This window comes from Pholcus phalangioides, unplaced genomic scaffold (assembly GCF_987345545.1).
Source record: "Pholcus phalangioides strain wild (caught in Gottingen) unplaced genomic scaffold, Ppha-v1.0 ptg000010l_1, whole genome shotgun sequence".
Taxonomy (NCBI): domain Eukaryota; kingdom Metazoa; phylum Arthropoda; class Arachnida; order Araneae; family Pholcidae; genus Pholcus; species Pholcus phalangioides.
In genome coordinates, this window is record NW_028301603.1 from 44135177 (window position 1) to 44156982 (window position 21806).

Consider the following 21806-nt stretch of genomic DNA (forward strand, 5'->3'; position numbering starts at 1 on the left):
GCAGCTGCAAAGAAATGCATTTTCAAATGGCTCTGCCAAACAAGATAGACACGCATATTTCATTTATATGACATCAAACGATAAAGAAGAAAGCTCTTTTTCTTGCAAGACCTCTTGAAGAAGGTATACAAGTGTATATCAAATCTGTTTGCGAATAGGAATAATAATAATAAAATGAAACTTCCGTTTAATAAGGGGACGGTAATGTTTGAGTGAGAAAGGCGTATCCTGTCAACACCCGCCCTGAAGACATAGCAGCAAAAACGCTTTGTGACCGATCTTTAAAAAATATTTTTTCCCGTCTTCCAGATAACTTTGAAATAATATGGAATAAATATTAAAAAAAAATAAAAATTATGAGGTATTTTATGGTATGAGAGGCAAACGACAAAGGACTATATTTTTGGCGTTGTTGCACAGTAGGAAAAAGTGAAATGTTCTTCAACCAATCATTTTGGACATCGCACACGTGCTTTCATTTACATCAGGACCCAAGTTAGAACGAACAGAGTATAGGTGATAGTTTTTCATTTGCTTTTTAAATAACAGATAGCAACATGAGTCCTACTTTTTTTTGTTTGTGGAAAGTTTTCAAATTATTCACAGGCCTTCTTGGCTAGTTTTTATGCCTGCAGTTGGCCCCAATGGGCTAGGACTCGGCTCAAAATTTAATTCTGGTCTGGTGGTCAAATTATTTGATAGATGTCAGCAAAAAACATCATGGACTTCGAATTGCAGTAGTAGATAACTGACCATATGAAGTTCGAATATTTTGGGTTCTTTTTTGTGAATCTGGCAACTTTGATGTCAATATGTATTTGTTTACTTTCAGTGAAGGCTGCTAATGTCCTGTCTAATGTGAAAGTTCAGTGAAGGCTGGCTGAGGACAAGTGCCACGGCTATAGTTTCAAGCATCGATTTGAATCGTTTTTCAATACCACATTTTAGAAGCCAAATACTGAAGTTTGTAATCTAACATAACGCCATGTTGTTGAAGTTGTTGTCCTCCTTGGATGCATTTGCGTAAGTTGTTTTCGAATTAATATATTGCATACACATCCATTCAAGTCGAGGACGATCCGGTCTATCGCCATAGGCAATTTACTGCCGATTGAGTTGTGCCAAAAGTGTGAGTGCCCCCTTCCCACCCAGGGCTGTCTTAAAAGCATCATGGGCCCGTGGGGCCAAGTGATTTTTCTGAGGCCCCACCTGGCAAATTTTCTAAAAATTCAACTACTCATTTTTCCAAGGCCCTTATTCTCTTGATGCCCCCGGGCCCATGCGTTAAGACGGCACTGCTCCCACCCAGCACCTTTTAAAGATAGAAGGCCTCTGCACTGTTTTTCATAAACGTCATTCAGACTACCTAGCAAGTTTGCCAAATTTTGAAGCACAGCTATTTCGTCTCTTCTTATTTTGGCTGAGAATCTTCCTGATTGGCTCACAAATACCGCATAGCGATTGGATGTGGGGCATAGAAATCGCCAATTCTGAGCCCAATCATTTCTCTTCCTCACAACGACGATACTGGCACGAGCAGGGAATTTTTTTCCCTGAATATTTCTGAGGGAAAATGGACTACTTACTGCCGTCACAAGCAGATTGCGGAGGCCTTCTATCTCTAGGAGGTGCTGTCTCACCCCGATCTCCTGAAAGCCGAAACCCCTGGGCGGGGCCGCAAAAACGATGATTATATACTAAGTATACAAATGGTGGAACATGTACAAACATCTGCCTCGTGACATTTGGCATCCTTCAAAGTTCAGCCGCCTCGCCTAATTGACACAATTTTCTATACAGCGCAGCTATTGCCCTCCCATGACACAAGTAAGGTGTTTAAAGTGTAGCTAATGGGTTTGGGGGTGAGCTTCAGTGCGCGATTGACAGGGCCATCGTTTCAACTTTTTCTATACAGCGCAGCTATTGCCCTCCCATGACACAAGTAAGGTGTTTAAAGTGTAGCTAATGGGTTTGGGGGTGAGCTCCAGTGCTCGATTGACAGGGCCATCGTTTCAACTTTTTCCAGGGAAGGGGGCAAACGTTTTCTAGGGGGGGAGCAAAGCACATGTACTCAATGTATGTATATATATATTTGTATATATACAATTTTTAGTGTATTTTCGAAAGCCAGGGGAGCAACGCCCCCCCCCCTTTAATGGCGGGCCTGTCGATTGAGCCCTTGCTGCCTTGACATTTTTGCCTGCCTACCCTGAGATCAGCTAATGTGTTTTTGGTCTTTACTGTAGTAAATCCAGTCTTCAACAGAATCGCAAGGGACCAAGATTTTTTTCCGTTGAACACAGGTTTCCGCTTAACAGAGGTTCAATGTAAGGTGTAAAATTATGTAACGATTTCCTTTATAATTGAAGTGCAGTATAATAAAAATAAATCCCTTGAAAATAAACTAATTAATTGAAATGTATATTGTTTATTCTATAATTACTAAATATTTAGGTTTCCACAGCTTCTGTATGAAACTTCACTCCACCACAGGCGGAGATAGACTTGGAAGTCGGGGTGGGGGGAGCACAGTCATTGTTGCTGGGGGGCATGATATGATGATGATGATGTCAATTCATATCTACATTACATCAGTCAACTGCACCTTTGACTCTGGGTGGGGGGGCCCTTCCCTGTATCTTTGCTCATGCACCGCACACTGTTCTTCATCTGAAATGACTACATATACGTTTTTTTTATTACCTCTGAAATTTTCAATGAGGGTGTCAGTATCTGTGGTGTTAGGTTCAGTTTGTACATTAACATCTATATCTGTGTAATCCTCAGCACCAGGACCGTAACTAGGATTTTTGTGAAAGTGCAGGAGGGCAACATAATTTCGCTGCCCCGAAAACTGTAAAATTTGATAAAAATTCCACATAAAATTTGCCACTTTCTAAATATTGCTGCCCGAGCAATTGTCCTCTCCCATCGCCTCCCTCTAATCCTAGCTCTACTCAGCACTTGCAATCATGGAAAGCAACTTGCATATAATTTTGCAAGTCATTGTATACCATTTAGAAATCTAACAATTGCACTGAAATCTCTCGTAGAAAAGCCTGCTTTACCGAGAAATTTTGTTACAATTTCAGAAAACAACTGTCTCACACTAAATGTGGCTTTTCAAAAACCACAGCGTCAAGTACGGTAACGGTTTTTACAGATCTAATGGAGTGTAAAGTAAAACTTGCATTGGGAAGTAGTCATTAGATTAAAAATTCAGATAGTAGAACTAATGTTTTGTATGATTCTTTAGTCACTTGGTCGTGAAACAATCGAAGTAGTGTGAAATTTTCCATTAAAAGGTAAAATTTTCTTTTCCATTCCCGCGTTAGAAAGATTCCATTTAATCCAAATTTTTGAATGTGTATTTTGGCATTGAAATCACTGCACCACAATTTTTTCCATTAAAGACAGGTTTCTGCTTAATACACATCCGTTGAAGAAGGTTTTACTGTTGTTGTGAGCCAACGTGAAGTTTTTGTCATAATGCTTGTTGTGTATAGTGCTGCCATCTACCATCAATTTTTCTAACTATGCATGAAGTGTAATGGTTGAGTAATTGTATCATTGTATTCCTGTTGCCCTCTGTGGCTAGACTTTTTAACAGAGACATCAGCTCGCATTTGCTCCTTAAAGTTGGGAACCAGGTCTTTGGTCTCTGCAGGCCACCATTGGCCCATCGTTGTGGTCTACGTTCAAGTTCCCTAGGCGGGCCCCACACTCACATATTCTCTGTGCAACAGGTACAGCTGCAATGGGCCTGTAAAACCAGATAAAACATCTCATGTAGAGTAGGGAGGGTTGCTCATCAAAAAATAAATCAAGAATATAAACATGCTTATTACTGTGATTTTTTTCCTTCCTTTTTTGTGCTGTAACTCCACCACAACCCTCCCTGTAATTTTTTGTTGTTGATTATGATCAGTATTAATTATTCAGTATCAGATTAAGATCAGTATTAATTCAGTATCAGATTAAGATCAGTATTAATTCAGTATCAGATTAAGATCAGTATTAATTCAGTATCAGATTAAGATCAGTATTAATTCAGTATCAGATTAAGATCAGTATTAATTCAGTATCAGATTAAGATCAGTATTAATTCAGTATCAGATTAAGATCAGTATTAATTCAGTATCAGATTAAGATCAGTATTAATTCAGTATCAGATTAAGATCAGTATCAGTTCAATGTACAGGTTTTGTATGGAGTAATAAAATCCTCAATGATATTCAAGTGGAAGATGTGGAGGTAATAAATCTTCTAAAAAATGTATGTGTGAACAAAGCACCAGGACCAGATGATATCTATCCCCGGGTGCTCAGTAGGGTTTAAGCTATGGTCGCATTTTTCGCAAAATGCGAAAGAAAATCGCAGAATGTGAAAAAAGTAGTAGCCACTTTCGCAAAAATGCGTACATGAGGTACACAACGAGTAGACATCCAACCATCAATCATTACATTAGGGGTCATTCAAGTATTATGTCAGCATCGGGGGTGCGGGAATTTCGGATTTGTGGACTTTTGATGACAAGGGGGGAGGGGTTTGAAGATTGCTGACATCATCGACCACCCTTTTTGAAGGTATGAAATATTCTAAGCTGCTGACGAAATTTGCTGACAAGGGGTGGAGGGGTCAAAAATAGCTAAAAATCTGCTGATGTAATACTTGAATGGCCCCTTAGCATTATAGCATTTTGCTAAAGCTTTTCCCCTCATTTTCGCTTTTTTGCGAAAGGAATTTTTTATCCAGCTTAAACCCTGGTGCTCAGGAAATGTGCTAATGAATTGTTGGAGCCAGTCGTGCAGATTTGCAGGAGTAGTGTTGCTGAGGGTATCATCCCAAGGGATTGGAAACTTGCTAATGTTGGTCCGATATTTAGAAAGGGTAGTAGAAAGGCTGTGTCTAATTATCGTCTAGTGAGTTTGACGAGCTCCTTCTCGAAAATTTTAGAAATTATTATCAAAAGGCAGTTGTTGAAGTGGATAGAAGAGAATAATGTATTGTCAGATAATCAGCATGGGCTCGGGAAGGGGAAGTCATGTGTGACTAACCTCCTTTGCTTCTATGATCACGTGATGAGGGCTTTCGGTAATGGCAAAAATGTAGATGTTGTTTACCTTGATTTGCAGAAGTCATTCCATCAAGTCCAACGTGGTAAACTCTTGAAGCGTTTACACGAGATTGGGGGGCAACTTGCTGAATTGGATAGAATTGTGGTTAAGAGATAAGTCGCAACGAGTTATAGTGAACAGGGAATTCTCTGGTTGGATAGGTGTTACAAGTGGAGTTCCGCAAGGAAATGTCCTTGGCCTCATACTTTTTTACTTTTTATCGATAAACTCGATCAGGGTATCGATGGGATTGTTAGCAAATGACGTGAAGCTAATGGGGGTAATCTGGAATCAAAGCGGTAGGGAGTTGCTCCAGACCAACTTAAACTGGATTGCAGCATGGGCATGATGTTCAGTGTTAATAAGTGCATGGTTGCTCATTTTAGTTCGAACAACCCACGGTTCTCTTACAAGTTCAATGGTGTCACTATCTCTGATGCAACTAGGGTCAGTAATTTGGGAATTCTCATGGACGAGTGATTTAGGTTTTCTGAACACTGTTCAGCGATGGTCAAAAAATCGAATAGAATGTTTTGTCTCATTTTTAAAAGGTCTCTTCATGTTCTTCTAAAGTCATTCTTCTACTTTTCCAAGGCGTAGTTTGTCCTGGACTGGAGTATGCTGTAAGGTTTTGGAGACCATACCCCTACAGAGGGACATTGACTTGGTTGAAGGGGTGCAGAGAAGAGCTACGTGTGTCCTTATTGGCACACAGGGCTTGAGTTATGAAGAGAGACTTCATTTTTTGAATATGTTTGCATTGGATGAACGCAGGTCTCGAGGAGATATGATCAAAGTGTTCAAAATTTTCAACGGGTTGGATAGGATGGACCATGAATTATCAGTACACTATCAATTGACTGCTTTTATACCGATATCGATTGGTAAGGGACAATGTGAGGTTATGATGTCGCAGGGAATTTTTCCCTAATAGGGTAGTTAATTAAAAGAATACCTTGCCCCCCAGGGGTAGTAAATTCTAACATGATTAACACATTTAAAAAGAAATACGATAAACATGTTGTGGTAAATCGAGAAGCTATCCATACTCAGAATAAGACAACCATAAATACATTATGGGCATTGTATAATATTTTGTCATGTATAATTACATTGTTTATAATTTTTTTGATTGCATTTATAATTGTGTTTTTTTTTCAAATCGAGCGCAACTCAGGTCTATCGCCATGGGCAATTTACTACCCAGTGAGTTGTACCGGAAGTGGGTGTGTTCCTAACAGTCTTAGTGCATATGTAGTGTTGCTTGATTTTTCAGTGCTGTCATCTATATTTCAGAAATGAATTGAGTGAAGTGTAATGACTGAATACTTGTGCTGTTTGTAGGCCTGTTGCCCTCTGTGGTTTTAATTGGGTTGGCTGTATTTTAGTAATATATGACATCCATACTTGTTATGGCCATCTTTTTTCTCAGCCACCTCGTTGGGCATTTTGCCTGTTGTGGCCTTGTACTTGTATCTGTATTTGTATTAAAATTTGATTTGATTTGCTTTATAGTCCGCCTGGTAAAGCTGCTGTGTTACAAGGTCAAGGCACGTTACCGATAGTCAACATTTTGACTCTCCCTGATGAAATTCTAGGCAAGATAATGTCCTACCTGCCCTACGATGAAGTTAGTCAAATCAGATTGGTGAGTCTATCACACTATTGAATTCATCTTTGGAATAATGTTTATTTGAAATCAAAAAAAGTTTTATGTTTTGGAATATAAAAGATGTGTGTTATACAGGGTGAACGTGACCTGTTCTGTCAAACAAAAATGGGGTGATAGACGACCCTAAGTGGAACATGAAACACCCTACCAACCCTGTTCTCGAACCATTTTCGAGTTATAGAGGATGTTCGATTATGGAAGAAAAGTGTCTTGAATCTGAAAAAAACCCAGATTTGTGAAATTTCTGCAAGACCTACATGCAAAATAAGCACACATTTAGAAAGAGTAAAAAAAATCCTATGAGGTGGCATGATTTTCATAGTGGCCAGCTACAAGCGCTAAAAGATTGTCAAAGTTCAAAACTGAATTGTTGTCAAAATTTTCAACTGACAATTCTTCAAACACCCTTCTAGCTATAACCGGTCAAATAAATTAAAAACTTGTCCATTGCACCAGCTTTTGAAAGTGCATACAATAAACTATATTGATTTTCTGTTTCTGGAGAAATTTGGCCATTTGTTTGCAATACATCGCTGGAATCAGTGTTTGTTGAGGTAGACATTTTAGCAGATTTTAGTGACAATTTGATTTTGCACCTTGCCAATCTCTCAGTAGCTTGCCATTTAATCCAGATATCCTGATGGGGGACATGTCACCTGATAGGATTTTTTCTTTGAAATAAAAGTTTTATGAATATTTATAATCAAAGATTCTGAATTTTCGTGGCATATCTACTTTGCCGAATGCCAATTTCAGTGATGTATTGCAAACAAAAGGCTAAATTTCTCATAATTTGTCCCAAAATCCCTATTTTGGGGGAGGGAAGGGTATTCCCTCCCTTAGAATTTACATGAAATAATTTTGTAGCCTTTATTTTATTTTTTATTTTTTTCTGAAAATGACATCATATGCACTTAATCATGGAGAAATGTGTAATTCTAGTGATAAAAAGACAAAATTCACAAAAATCGCCAGCCTCTGTTCATAGTTTCCACAGTCGAATTGGAAAAGTGACCCATATTTAGAATGGCATTTTGTCTGTTGGTTCAATTTTTGGCATGATGGGGCTTTGGCTTTTTTGCTATCGTTATTCTGATTAAAATGTTGTAATGGCAGTCAAAAGCAAGCTAATGGTTGCCTTACTATTAGATGATAATTTGCAACTTTGTACTAATTGGCGATGGCTGACATGGTTTCACATTTTTTGAAATGGAAATAAATCCCTGCTTTGTTTGTAATGTAGAAACCCTTTTTGTATTACAGTTTTTGTGCAGAATTTTGCCCACCACAAAAATCTCTCCAATCTTTATTCTTTAAAGTTGGCAGCTATGTCTTGGGGTAATCTTGCCAAGGCTACTTTCAAATTCAAATTTCCTTTATTTAAGATTTTTACACACAGTTACAAAACATTTAGGGGCTAAGCAAGCTTGTGAGCCCACAAAAAAATATCCGATACATATCTGTCGGCATAAATAATAATGAGAGAAAAAAAGGAAAAAAAACACACATATATATAACACCAAGAAATAAGTGGCAACAGGAATGGAATTGATAAACAAAAAAATTTGGCATTTAGCAGCGTATGCAAGATAAAAGAAGATTACATTACAATATCAAACAGATAATTTAAATCTTCTCGAGTTAACAACCAAGATTTTAAATTGATAAAAAAAGATGTACATGAAGATTGTTTTTTTATTAACTGAGGAAGTAAATTAAATATTTTGGGAGCTAAATAAAGGAAAAATTTTTGGAAACGAGTTTTATTTGGCCTTGGTACCTGTATAGTATGACGTCTAAATTGCATTCCAGACTTATGTAATTTCAGATTGAGATGGCCACTTCTTTTATAAAACATTTTTAAACTTTTATAAGCGTACAGATGTTGCAGAGGGAGTAGCTTTAATTGATTGAAAAGTGAAAATGTATGCGCGAGTCTATTTTTACTCAATGATACGGATGAAGGACTTCTGTGTGACAAAAAGTGAAGAAAGATTGCTGAAGTATGTCCCACCCCAACATGTAATGCCGTAACTCAATCTAGATTCTACTAACGCAAAATAAAGAAGTTTTAAAATAGATTGGGAACATTTATTCCTGATAAAATAAAATTTCCTAATGTTCCGATTTAATTCTACACTCAAATAATTAATATGTGTTTTCCAGGATAGTTTTGAATCTAAAAAAATCCCTAAAATACTTAAAGGTGTCTGCTCTATTTACAACTGTGCACATACAATCCGAGATACAGCCATCTGTCATACTATGATATTTTAGGACACCAAAATCATCGAAAGTACCAAAACTAAATAGCATATATTTAGTTTTGTCTATATTTAATTTCAAATTATTATTTCTAAACCAGATATTTATTGAGTTAAGATCATTTTGCATGTTATTCCTCAAGTTGATTGAAGCTTTCAGAGTAACAAAGAGCTAAATCATCAGCAAAAACAGTGATTTTTCCTTTTAAATTAAAGTTACACAGGTCATTTGTATATATTAGGAATAAAATAGGTAAAATAGAATAAGTACTGATCCTTGAGGTACACCAGATGTAATTTGTCTTTTAGAACTCGAAACGGAATTTACTTTCACACTTTGAACTCTGTTAGTAAGATATGTTTTGAAAAATTTAAGTGGCAAACCCCGAATTCCTGCATATTCTAGTTTGGTTAGAAGAATACTATGATTCACGGTATCAAAAGCTTTGCTGATATCTAAAAATAATGACACAACTTTATAATTATTGTTATCTGCTATAGGCCTATACACATTTGAGAGAAAATTAACAAGAGCGTCCTCTGTACTTTTTGCCTTTCTGAATCCAAATTGGTTCTCATTAAAAAAATTAATGCTGTTAAGAAATTTAATTATTCTGGATTTAATTATTTTTTCTATGACCTTTGAAAAGATAGATAGTAAAGAAATCGGTCTGTAATTATTAACATTCTTTTTGTCCCCTTTCTTGTGTATTGGAGAAACGATTGCAAGTTTCAGGCACTCTGGAAATTCGCCAGTGATAAAACTTAAATTAAAAATAAACGATAAGACATCACTTACATATGGTGCAATGCACTTCAATGTTATGGAATTAATTTTGTCAAATCCTGACGATTTTTTGGAGTGCAAATAATTTATTATACTCAATACTTCATGACTATCCGTAGGGTATATAAAAAAGGATTTCTCAAAAAAATTTAAATTTTAACAATTTAATGAATTACAATTATTAGGAAGATCATTGTTACAAAAATTAGAAAAAAAGTCATTAAAACATTCAGCAATATCAATTGGATTCGTTATTTCATCAGTTGTTTCAGTAAAAACCGTGTCAATGCTGCTATATTTATCCTTACCAATTAATTTGTTAATTAAATTCCATTGAGACTTTGAATCACCATTTGCTTGAATAAATGCTGCAGTATAATAGTCATTCTTATTTTGTTTTATCTCATTGTTTAACATATTTCTAAATGTCTTGAAATTATATCACAGCTCAATATTAAAACGGTTTCTTTTTAATTTCTTTCAATAATCTATGTTTAATTTTTTCATAAAGTTTTTCCGTAATCCAGGGTTTTCTTATTCTTTTATTATACTTTACTCTAGTAGAAGTATCAACACAATTCTTTATTAAATCCAAGAAAGTATTCATTGCCGAGTTTGCAGATTCACAACTGTAAACAGTATCCCACGTAACCATTTTTACAAGATCAATCAATTGATTTTTATCAAGATAGGTAAAGCACCTTGTTTCACAATTTGAGTCATTGCTGTCATGATCTGTTTCTAAATAAAATAAAGCCATTTTATGATCAGTTATGCACAAATCGAGAAGTACAGCTTTTTTTAAATTTAAATTTCTGGATCTGCAAAAAATATTATCTATGCAAGTTGACGTTGCAGCGGTTTCTCTAGTTGGAGAATTAATTAACGATTCAAATCCAGATCTTGACATCAAATTCACATAAGAAAAAATATTTAAGTCTTCAGATCTTAAAATATCGATGTTTAAGTCACTGATTAAATACATATCTTTATCTCGTTTATAATCAAGAAAATAATTAATTTCGTTTATGAATGTGTCAATAGAATACATGTGATAACTGTAAATACTTAATAAAATAAATTTGTATTTCCCGTAAATGCAATCAACCAACAGCGAATCAAGACGTCATCTCATTTAAATGCAACTTATTAAAAATTATATTTTCAGAAAAAAATAGTGCTATACCACCAGAGCGATTTATGTTTCCACATTTAAATATACTTCTGTACCCATGTATCTTGTAAAAACGAAGTTTCGCATTCAGAGATCCAGATTTCACTGAGTATTATTATTGAGGTTTTTATATCAAGCTGATCTAAATATGCTACAAAGATGTCAAAATTTGCACGTAAACTACATATATTTAAATGGGCCATGGTAAGATTATTTATATTGTCATAACAAAATATGTTGAAATCATCAACAGTAGAAAATGTCAAATTCTGATCCATTTAAAAAAAAACAAGCAAAATCAATCACATACCTGAGTTACATATTTTTCAATATATCTGAATTCACTACGCGAAATGATCGATCACCTGATTGCTTTCTCATTAGAATCTTACCATCTTTGACCCACACGAAAGTATAACCCTTCTGTTTCGCAATTTCCTTGGCCTCCTTGAGAAGTAGTTTATTCTGCTGCGTGAGGTGCTCGTTGATGAACACCCGCTGTTGCTCCGAGAAGGCGCCATGGATGTCTTTCCCCGTCAAACGCATTTTTCGTGATGCGGTAATGTAGGCATCCCGGATGTCCCATGAACGGAATTGTGCAACGATTTCGTCAGGTTGTTGGTCACCGTAGTTTCTGATCCGGTGCGCGACATCAATGTCCATCTCTGATACCTCAAGTCCAGCTTTCTGTCCGATCATGAACTAAAAAGTTTTGTTTTTTTTCCTGCATTCTAGGTTGGGAAGAAATTTAACAGCGTTGCAATGCAAGAACTCAACAGGGGTTTCTACAGAGTAGTGAAATACCACACTGGAATCATGAAGAAGTTCAAGGAGCAGCTTCCGAGACGAGAATCTGAGAGACAAAAGCACCCTCTAGCCACTCATTGTGATGTCTTAACAGCTTTGGACAATCGTCTATCTCTCATGGGCATGACTTATGTGAAGTTCATTGACCTAAACAAGTGCTGCTTCATTCCTGGGAAAGTAAGTTCTGAGTGGTGCTTTTCATTTGTACAATCTTTATAAGGGACATACTACATATATAGGGTGCAGGGGTGGGAACCCTGTGCCAAAATGAACATCTTGCACCATTTTGCTCCAATAGTGTATTTTCGTATTTTTCTGCACCAAATAGCCAAAATAGCGAATTTTGCTTCAGTATGCCTGGAATTTCGGAAAGGACGGCAAAAAACTTTTGTTCTGGCTTGCCGCAAAACGATTCTTTCCGAGAAGAGCGTGTTTTATTCCACTGTACTTAAAATATCGGCCCCTCACACACACACACATCAGGCTTTCCATCGCAAAACCCAATAATATCTGTGATTGTGAAACAGAAGATGGTTTGCAATGATCTTTCAGCTTTAAAGCGCAAATGTGAGTCAGTTTCCGTTTAAAAAAAAAAAGTCACCACTGGAAGCAGCAGAAATTACTGTAGTCGATCGTCATTGTGTCAAATCCAGGTGTTTTGCAAAAAAAATTTCATTCCGGGAGTAAAAGAGCGTGTCCGCCAAATTACAAATGCTAATTTAAAAACTAATTAATAAAGAATCAAATAACCAGCATTAAATCGCTAATCTCGCCAAATAACGAGTGCTGAATTGCCAGACATTGTGTTGATTCTTCCCAAATTCTCTCCCATTTTTCAACAATTTCTTTCAGAGTATAAAAAAATTGAAAACTTATAGAAAATTTTTATTCCATTTGAACTGCTGCTGTTCCAGACAGCAAATAGTGCCCTCAGTAAGCAAAAATCATCTTAAATAGACTGGTGTGAAAAATTTTATGGCAGCCGCTCTTTCAAACAAGGTGTCAAAAGCCTGAAACACCAAAAACAAAAAACAAGCTGATAAAAATATGTTTTTATAACAAAAATTGTTTTGCTTTGAAAAGGGTTGGGGGTAAACGAAAATATTCTTGGAAGTTAATTTCGCTGCTCCAATTTATAAATATCTGCTCCGATTCCTGAATTTTGCTGCTCTGAAATGGACTTCGTCCCTTCCCGCCCCTGAGGGTGTTTGTAATTAAACTGACATTACTCAGAGCCATCTGTATCTCGATCTAACAAGCAGAATAGCACCAAACATGAAAGGGGGGGGGGGTCTAAAGACGCCATGGTAAAAAGGATTTCACTGGAAAAAAAATTATAGTTCCAAACATCACCGATAAGAGAAAATGCTGCACTGTTGTAGTCTACGTTGACTTGAAGAATTTTCATGATGCACAGGTAAGAATTCAGCTGAACATGCATCCTACATTACCACAACGCACATTACTTGTGAAATTTACTCATTTTCACCGGTATAATGTGTGATTGGAAACCGTCAAAAACATATGAAAATGTCTTCTATCCAGAGACACCTGAAGTGTTTTAGACTTTGTGCCAATTAAGTACATTCCCTGTTTGATTTCAGTGTAAAAAGCTCTCATGTGTAGAAAATGACTGTAGTGCGATAAAAATGTTCAAATTAATTCATCAGCAGGCGACAATAAAGAATGACACCATTTGTTTCCACTTACAACATTTATTAACAATATTGACTTTTTTTTAATTTTGTACAATAAGCAACTTTTTTTACTATTTTTTTATTTCTATACAAGATATGTCATAAAATTACAATATATAGTTGTAATAATAACATATTATTAGTTGGCAAGAAGCCAGGGCTTGTATAATTGACCGTAGACAATTTTTTATGAGCAAACTAAGTAAAAGAACAGAGTAAATGCTAAATTGTGTTAAAGAAAATACATCCATACATCAATAAGTATAAATAATAATTATAAATATTGTTCCGGATAATTTTCCACAAGACTTCAAGATTGCAAAACAAGTAGCAGTTCAACGGACAAACACAGATTTATTTACATAACAGCAATTTACACGTATTTACAAGCTAACCAGAGAGCTAACAACTTTCTCGCAAAGTTCAAACATGACTGACTGAATCTCCTTGTGCCTCTCTGAGCCTGTCTAGCCTGCCATCTTGTGAGCGCCGCACTATTTATAACCCCGGAGAAACTTCGAGAAAAAGAACATTCCACAAAATTCTATTTTACAGTTTCCTAGTCGGTGGCGCTACCGTACGGAGGGGGTTGAACCAATGTCTGGAGGGGCAGGACTTTCTGGAATGTTCTCACCAATAGCATCTTCCTCCGATGAACCGAAACCGGCATCAACCGATTTCGATATTTCTGAGAGCCATCGAACAAATCGCGCCATCTATCGCCTACAGATCGTAACAATATATACACAAATATAATATAAATAAATAACTTGATTATCAAAGAGTATTAATTTTTTCGTTTAAATTTAACAGCGCAAAAGTTCAACAACAGAATTTTCTTAGACTCAGTCTGATGAGATACCCTTCATGATTTCCCCATCACAGGAACCACAACTTATAGATTTGCGTGTTCAGTCCAAGCATTTGGAGCCTCTCCCAGCAATGCTAATTCAGCATGTATCCAACATTGATGAGTCCAGAGACAACATAGACAAGTCAGAGTTAGTCAGTGAGTGTGCTTCATAGGAGAGAATGTGTTGCCTTGAGCTTTCACATGAAGAAAGTCCAGACAGGCAGCGAGATGACAACCAGGAGGAGGAGAAGCGGGAATTCAAATGTTTGAATAACGCAAAAGCACACTACTGGATCAGCGGTACAAGATGTTGGGAGCATAGGCATACACAGAATTTTCTTGAAGGGGGTTTTTGATTTTTTTTCTTCTCAAGGGGGGGTTACGTTTTTCCAGCAAAATAACACTATAATCTCGACTTGAGGGCCCCCCCCCTGCATATGCCAATGGATGGAAGAGATGCCACTCGGGGCAAAACGCCTCGGAAAAAAGATATGGTGAAATGAGATTGTGGTGCTGTAATCGTTAAAGGAAAGTGCACACTTCCAGGGAGGAAGAAAATAATTCATTGGTCTTGCTACCTGCCCTTGACAAAGTTGTACCACCTCCGTATGAATAAATTTCTTGTTATCTATTTCGTTGTTTTGTGAATTAACAGTTGGTGAGATAGCAACGATGCCCAATCTATCATTGCAACCAATGATGTCCAATCCACCCAAGCAACCACCGGAAATGTTTTGGGGGTCTGTCAAATCTCCCACCGTTTTGGGCCATACAACCACATCTGTGGTTCAAACAATTGGATTCTCAGTTCCTGGTGAGTGGAATTACCTTGATGACACACGCACTAAATACCATATAATACATATATACAATCTGCATTGCAGTAATCAAATTTATGACTCAAAGGTAAAACCAATTTGAACTCAAAAGAGCGAGAAAGATCATGAAAATAAGAGGACAGCCAAACAATATTTTTCAGGAACGGAAAGAATTTTTGTATGGTGAGATGTATGGTCTGCATATTAAAATTTGTAGAGTGGCACGCATATCGAAAATAATCTTGGTTGTGGCATGGCTTGGATAAAAAGTTGGCCACCCCTTGAATAGACACATACATCCACGTGAATGGTGAGAAGGCAGTATAGCAACTGACAGGTAGCCCACCTCAGCACATGAGAGTGCTGTGCACCAACATGATCTTGTATCCAAGTGGTTTTTTAAATATTTTTTTTATTCTTACATATTTATATTTCTATTAAGATGGTTCAAGGAAAATGTTGTACTGCTGAGTTGTTTCACACCCGCCTCCTCCCATTACTTCAGGTACTAGACGAGCTGTTCACTATATTACGTTTGGTTGAAAACTCAACATCACTTCTCAAACCACACATTGTCCTGTCGGAATTCAGAGATATAACAACAATGGCCATGGAGCACTTCGAGGAGCACATTGCGCCGCATTTTGATATTGCTAAAGGTATGGGACCGAAGCTGAAGCTGGCTTGTTTCGACACATTAGGAGGTTGGTGTACCTATTACTTTCCGAGAAATTTTGTTTTTCTTTATTGTTCTCTAATGTGAATTTTCTTTATCTGTAAACCAATGTAGCTAGAAGGCATGGTTTGATGCACGGGGGTAAGCAATCCTGATGTGCATGCTTGAATTTTTCCCTTACAGCAGAAGCTGCCAGTTGCTGGCAGATGAATGATAAGTAAAGAATTGTAAGTGAGCACAATCAAATTTTTGTTGGGAGTGGTAGCCCAGGTCAATAAGATACTCGCCTGAAGTACCAAAGAATGTTTAAAGGTGTCGTGTGTTCGATACTCAGTTTGTCTTTCCTGACACTGGTACAACAGAAACGGTGACATGACCACAGAAAAAATTGCTACTGCAGGGAGTCCCTCATAGAGGGGTTAGCACACCAACCTCTCGACGAGTATAAAAAACAAGCCTGCCATTCGGAATCAGCAATAAATTGTAGGTCCTGGTCTAATTAGTCCTCATGTGCAGAAAATGACCGTGGTGCGACAGAAATGATCAAATTTTTGTTTGACTTGAATCTGGTTCTGTTCAGGGACATTTTCAGCTTGGGGAAGAGCCAGAAGTCACAAGGAGCCATGTCAGGAGAGTAGAGAGCCTGACGAAACACTGGCATGTTGTTTTTGCCAAGGAAATGCTAAACCAAATGTTAAGAATGGACGGGTGCATTATTGTGATAGAGCTGGGCCTGCAGCTCACAGTATCTTGAAGGTCACTCAGAATCTCCTAAGTAGTACTCCTTGGTGATGGTTGTGCCGTGTGGGTGTGGTGCATACTCATAATGAACCATGCCACTGGAGTAGAAGGAGATGGTTCGTGTGACTGTGGTCTTTCCACCTGATATAGCGATCATCTTTGAAGTGGTTTTACCACTCCTTTATCTGTATAGTTCTCATTGCTTTGTCCCCAAATGCCTGTTAAATCTTGCAGATTGTTTCCATTTGGGAATCACCAAGCTTTACACAATTTAAAGCATCAGCAGGTTCAAGTTTTTTTTCCCATTTTGTCGAAAAATAAAATCTGATGGTACTCACACGTTTTCACTCATCAGCAATCTGCTGGCAACTGGCAGCTTCTGCAGGCGGAGGAAAATTCAAGCATGGACATTAGGATCGCTTACATGCATGCTTGCACTAAACTGCCCCTCGCTAGCTTCGTTGGTTTACATACGCAAAATTATAGTTGGATATTTCTTAAGTAAACTTCATATGCATGTTGTCTATGGAGTAGAGTCGCGATAATCTGAGGTGAACTGGACTGAGAGCAACTCGGATTAATGAAAACACATATTATCTGAAAAGTAATAGAAAATGATTTTTTAAGTGGTGGGAGGTCCTACTCTTACCTGTTTTGTTCTTAATTCATTACACAACTGCCAGGACCCCCAGCCTCTTTATAAGTGAGACTGACAGAGGCTTGAAGGCCCAATATGAAAGTTTTATTTTATTTTTGTAAACTACATATTTACTATAAAGAAGCCTGTGAAAAGTTCTGACCTGAAAGACAACCAAAAAACCCAGTGTAGAAATAAAGAGACCCCCTTCAGTCTCTATTAAGATGACCTTAAGACTAAAATTACTCATATTTCATAAGAAAAATATGACAGCGTGAAAGAAAAGTTATTTAGTGGAAAACAAATAGGCTTTGGAAAGGGAACTTTGAATAATCCAAGCACCTTGAATTATCTGGATTTTAGAAGTTTTGAGACTCAAATTATCGAGACTACTGTAGTTTAAAGTTAGCATATTCGGAGCTGTTTACAGCCTTTAAATATCCATCAGAAAGCTGTGAAACTGTGTGTGTCTTAACAAAGAAGTGGCCAAAGAGAAAATTAGGAGGAAAATCACTTCCAATATTCACTATCAGATGGTATTTTATATGTGAATTGTGCATGATAATTTTTTGCAAACATGTGGCTAAACTGATCAAGCTGCGTGACTGGGAATCTAGACAACTACAGCAGAACTATTGCCATTCTCATTTAACTAGAGTATGGCATCAATTTTTCAGATAGCATCATTTTTTTATAGCTTCTGTTTTTGTATGACATTCAAATGAATCATCCAGTCACCAATAATTAGTTGGACTTGAAATAGTCAGCTGCAGCCCTGTAAAATAGTGAAAGATGAGGTCGCAGCGGTTGATTATCACTTGAGTTTTCTCTTCTTTTCTTTTTTTCATTCAGTTATATAAATTTTATTGTTATTAAACTGTGTTTATATATCATGCTAAAAACAATGTTGTTGCTGTTGCAGCACCTTCATGTAGGTATGGCTATATTCAAGTGAGGTGCAAAGAAACCGCAGAGTTTGAACGCAAGCTTTCCAGGATAAGTGGATTGCATAAGCAGAGCAAGCGCAAGCTTTGCAACGCTCGTCGAGGATGTTTCACAGCCAAACTGAAGGTAATAAAATGAACGCAAGAAAAAGTCACACGATTTTGGAGAATTCACAGACAACAATTCTCCACTGGGAAAATTCATTGACAACAGTTCTAATGAGTGAGTGGCCTAGGGATTTAGCAAGTGACTAGACTTTTCACTCAATGATTTGCTCACTCAATCACTCATCTGTTCACTCACGCTCATCTGTTCATTCCCTTATTTGCTCATTCTCTCACTCACTATGTCACTTTGTCTATGAATTGCTTGTCTGTGAATTTTCTAGTGGTGAATTGTTGGTTATGAACTTTCCACACATAAATTGCACGCAATCTATGATCACCATTTCTGATTCAGGATGTAGGTGACAGCACTAAACACAAGTTTTCTGAGACACAAATGTGAGCCTATCTTCCCATTAAAAAAGTCTCACCACAGAGAGCAACAGGCCTACAAACAGTACAAATATTCAATCAGTACACTTCAGTCATCTCACTTCTGAGACATAGATGGCAGCACTGAAAAATCAGACTCAACACTACATATGCACTCAGACTGTTAGGTACAAAACACTTACAGTTCCAGCACAAATCACTAGGTAGTAAATTGCCCATGGCGATAGACCTGAGTTGTGCTCAGTTTGAAATAAAGAAAGAAAGGCATAAAATTGAGTCAGTGTCATCTCATTGGGTGGGCCAACAGGCATTCAAACCTTTGATGACCAGATTTTATTTTTATCTGAGTGGCACGTTTCTCATGGGAGTCAATAAATTGATACCGTTGTCTGTCTGTTCAATTCAATTATGTTCTAATCTTGTATTTCCTAGGATATCCAACTGCAGAGGCAGATAGCCGATCGTGTGTCAAGGTTATCAACCATCAAGCGTAAAATCAACGAGCAGAGTTCGAGAATAACGGAACAAGAAGTGCAGATCAAAGAGTTGGAAAACAGGCTCGTCAGATATGAAGATGCAGCAAAACATCTCACGAATTCTCTTGCTCGTCTAAAGAACAGTGATGTAAAAAGTTGCCTTTCTGGTGTTATTGACAAGTGTCTGGATGTTCTGGGTGAGACTGTTGGGAATGAGGCGATGATTTCTCGGAAGAGGAAGAAAAAGTTTGTTGGGGATTGGAAATGTAAAAGGCGTTGCGATGCCAAAATGTGACATTTTGTGTTGATTAAGGAGAGGATAAAAGGTTTAAAAATAACCCCCCCCCCCCTAAAAAAATCATGTTTTGTGTCTGAAGTAAATAATTATTTTTCCTTGTTGAGATGAAGAAAAATAGGAAATTTCACCAGCTGTGATTTTTCTCATCTTTTTTTCATTATTATTGACGTATTTATCACAAAAACTAGCTTTCATATTATGTGTGTTGTTCTTTTATATGTGTTGCTCTAGCGGCAACACTGTAAGTGTAGTTCATAGGTTAATTACATACCGGCCTTGCCTCAGTGTAAATGGGCTGTACTCACGCCTGATGATGACGGGAACAAATGCGATCATTGTGAGTTAGCTTCTAACATAGTACTGTCTCATGACATTTCTGAAAGATCAACTGATCTGAATCAAAATTGAATGTTCAACATGCTACATAACACTATCACTAATAGGCATTTGATAGAAATATGTTTACAAAACAGTAAAAATATTATAAATTTTGTAAAGTATTTCAGCAAAAGGCTCTCGAGAATCCTTGAGCAAGTGCAGTTAGCTGATCATTTAGTTTAATCGCTGGGGTCACATAGTGCTCTACAGCCAACTTTACATGCATGCACTTTGAATTTAAGTTCCAATGTCTTTGATATCCTTGAAGTAAATTTTGGAAGCCCTCTAAATACCTGCTCTGTGTGTCGGGAAACATCACTACTCAATTCACTAGAGGAGAAAATTTCACTGACTGAAATTATTCTCTCTCAGTTACTCACCTTTTTGGTCACCCGCTTGTTGCCTCGCTCACCGCAATCGCTCACTTGATCCATCAGTGGCAAACTGTTGTCTGTGAATTTTCCATCAATGAATTGTTTGGCTGTGAATCTTCCTTTTGGTAAATTGCTTCCAGTGAATTTTCCATCAATGACTTTATCTGTGACTTTACCTTAGATGAATTGTTTATCTGTGACTTTACCTTAGATGAATTGTTTATCTGTGACTTTACCTTAGATGAATTGTTTATTCTGTGAATTCTCTGTGAATGAATTGTTATTCTGTGAATTCTCTGTGAATGAATTGTTTATTCTATGAATTCTCTGTGAATGAATTGTTTATTCTGTGAATTCTCTGTGAATGAATTTTTTATCTATGAACTTGCCATGGATAAATTGTTTGTCTATGAATTTTCCTTGTGGTGAATTTTCCATCAATGAATTGTTTCTCTCTCAATTTTTCTTTTCTCCAAATTGCTTGGTACTGAATTGTTGTCTGTGAATTTACCGTTCAATTAATTTTCCTTGCAGTGAAATTTTCCTTCAGTTAATTTTCCATTGATTAATTATTTGTGTATAAATTTTCCATTGATTAATTATTTGTGTATAAATTTTCCATTGATTAATTATTTGTGTATAAATTTTCCATTGATTAATTATTTGTGTATAAATTTTCCATTGATTAATTATTTGTGTATAAATTTTCCATTGATTAATTATTTGCATATAAATTTTGCATTGATTAATTATTTGTGTATAATTTTCCCTCAGGTGAATTTTCTTTTCTGTAAATTATTTGCATTGAGTTTTTCGTTAATGAATTGTTTATCTATGAATTTCTCATCTGTGAATATTTTTGGAATCCTTGCTCTGGGAAAGATTTCAGAAGGGAAGTATATTACTATTAAAAAAAACTGCTGAAAAGGGGATCTGCACACGCTTCACCTTACTTATACGAGGGATCCAGGGAAAGATGTGAAAAGCTCCTGTTACAGGAAAGTTTTCCTTTTTTTTTCTTACAGGTTGAGAGGCAAACCTATGCTACTTATTTTCTTCTTTTGCTCTGTTAATGCATGTAATCAATGATCTGCAGTCAAGTTCAACTGGAGAGCTACATAATGACTCCATTGTAGATGTGTTGCCAACTCCCCAATTTATCGAATGCTTTTCTACACGAGATTTATACATACATAGATGTGGATGTTGATTTATTCTTAGATGTGGTTTCTTTTTATAATTGACATGTAGAGACCTTCAAGTGGTTTCATTGTGTGAGGCATGTGTGTGGCTGATTATTAAACCTAGTGTGATGTACAACATTTTTTCCTTGTCTCGATTGGACAACTACTTATTTCAGTGAAACCTTTATTACCCAACACGATGGAAACAAGCTGTAGGTCAGTGGGTTTTAACCAGGGGTGTGGGATAGGAGAAAAAATTATAACATGTTGACTGATTATTCAGGGAAATTGAAATACTGAAGGGCGCGGTAGCCCAGGTCAATAAGATACTCGCCTAAAGTACCAAAGGATGTTTTTAGAGGTTTCGTGAGTTCAATAACCGGTTTGTCTTTGTCAGAAACTTTCCTGACA

The 21806-nt window shown here is 36.8% G+C and overlaps 1 protein-coding gene across 1 annotated transcript; it reads left to right on the forward strand.

Annotated features, from left to right (window-relative positions):
* The first annotated feature begins 786 nt into the window (after positions 1 to 786).
* LOC149081565 (uncharacterized) lies at positions 787 to 21533 on the forward strand. The gene is made up of 6 exons (XM_089238505.1): positions 787 to 1023; positions 6633 to 6765; positions 11750 to 11998; positions 15695 to 15893; positions 18166 to 18314; positions 19118 to 21533. Exons 1-6 carry the CDS (start codon positions 986 to 988, stop codon positions 19454 to 19456), a joined length of 1107 nt encoding a protein of 368 aa, XP_089094631.1. The 5' UTR covers positions 787 to 985; the 3' UTR covers positions 19457 to 21533.
* Positions 21534 to 21806: the final 273 nt, after the last annotated feature.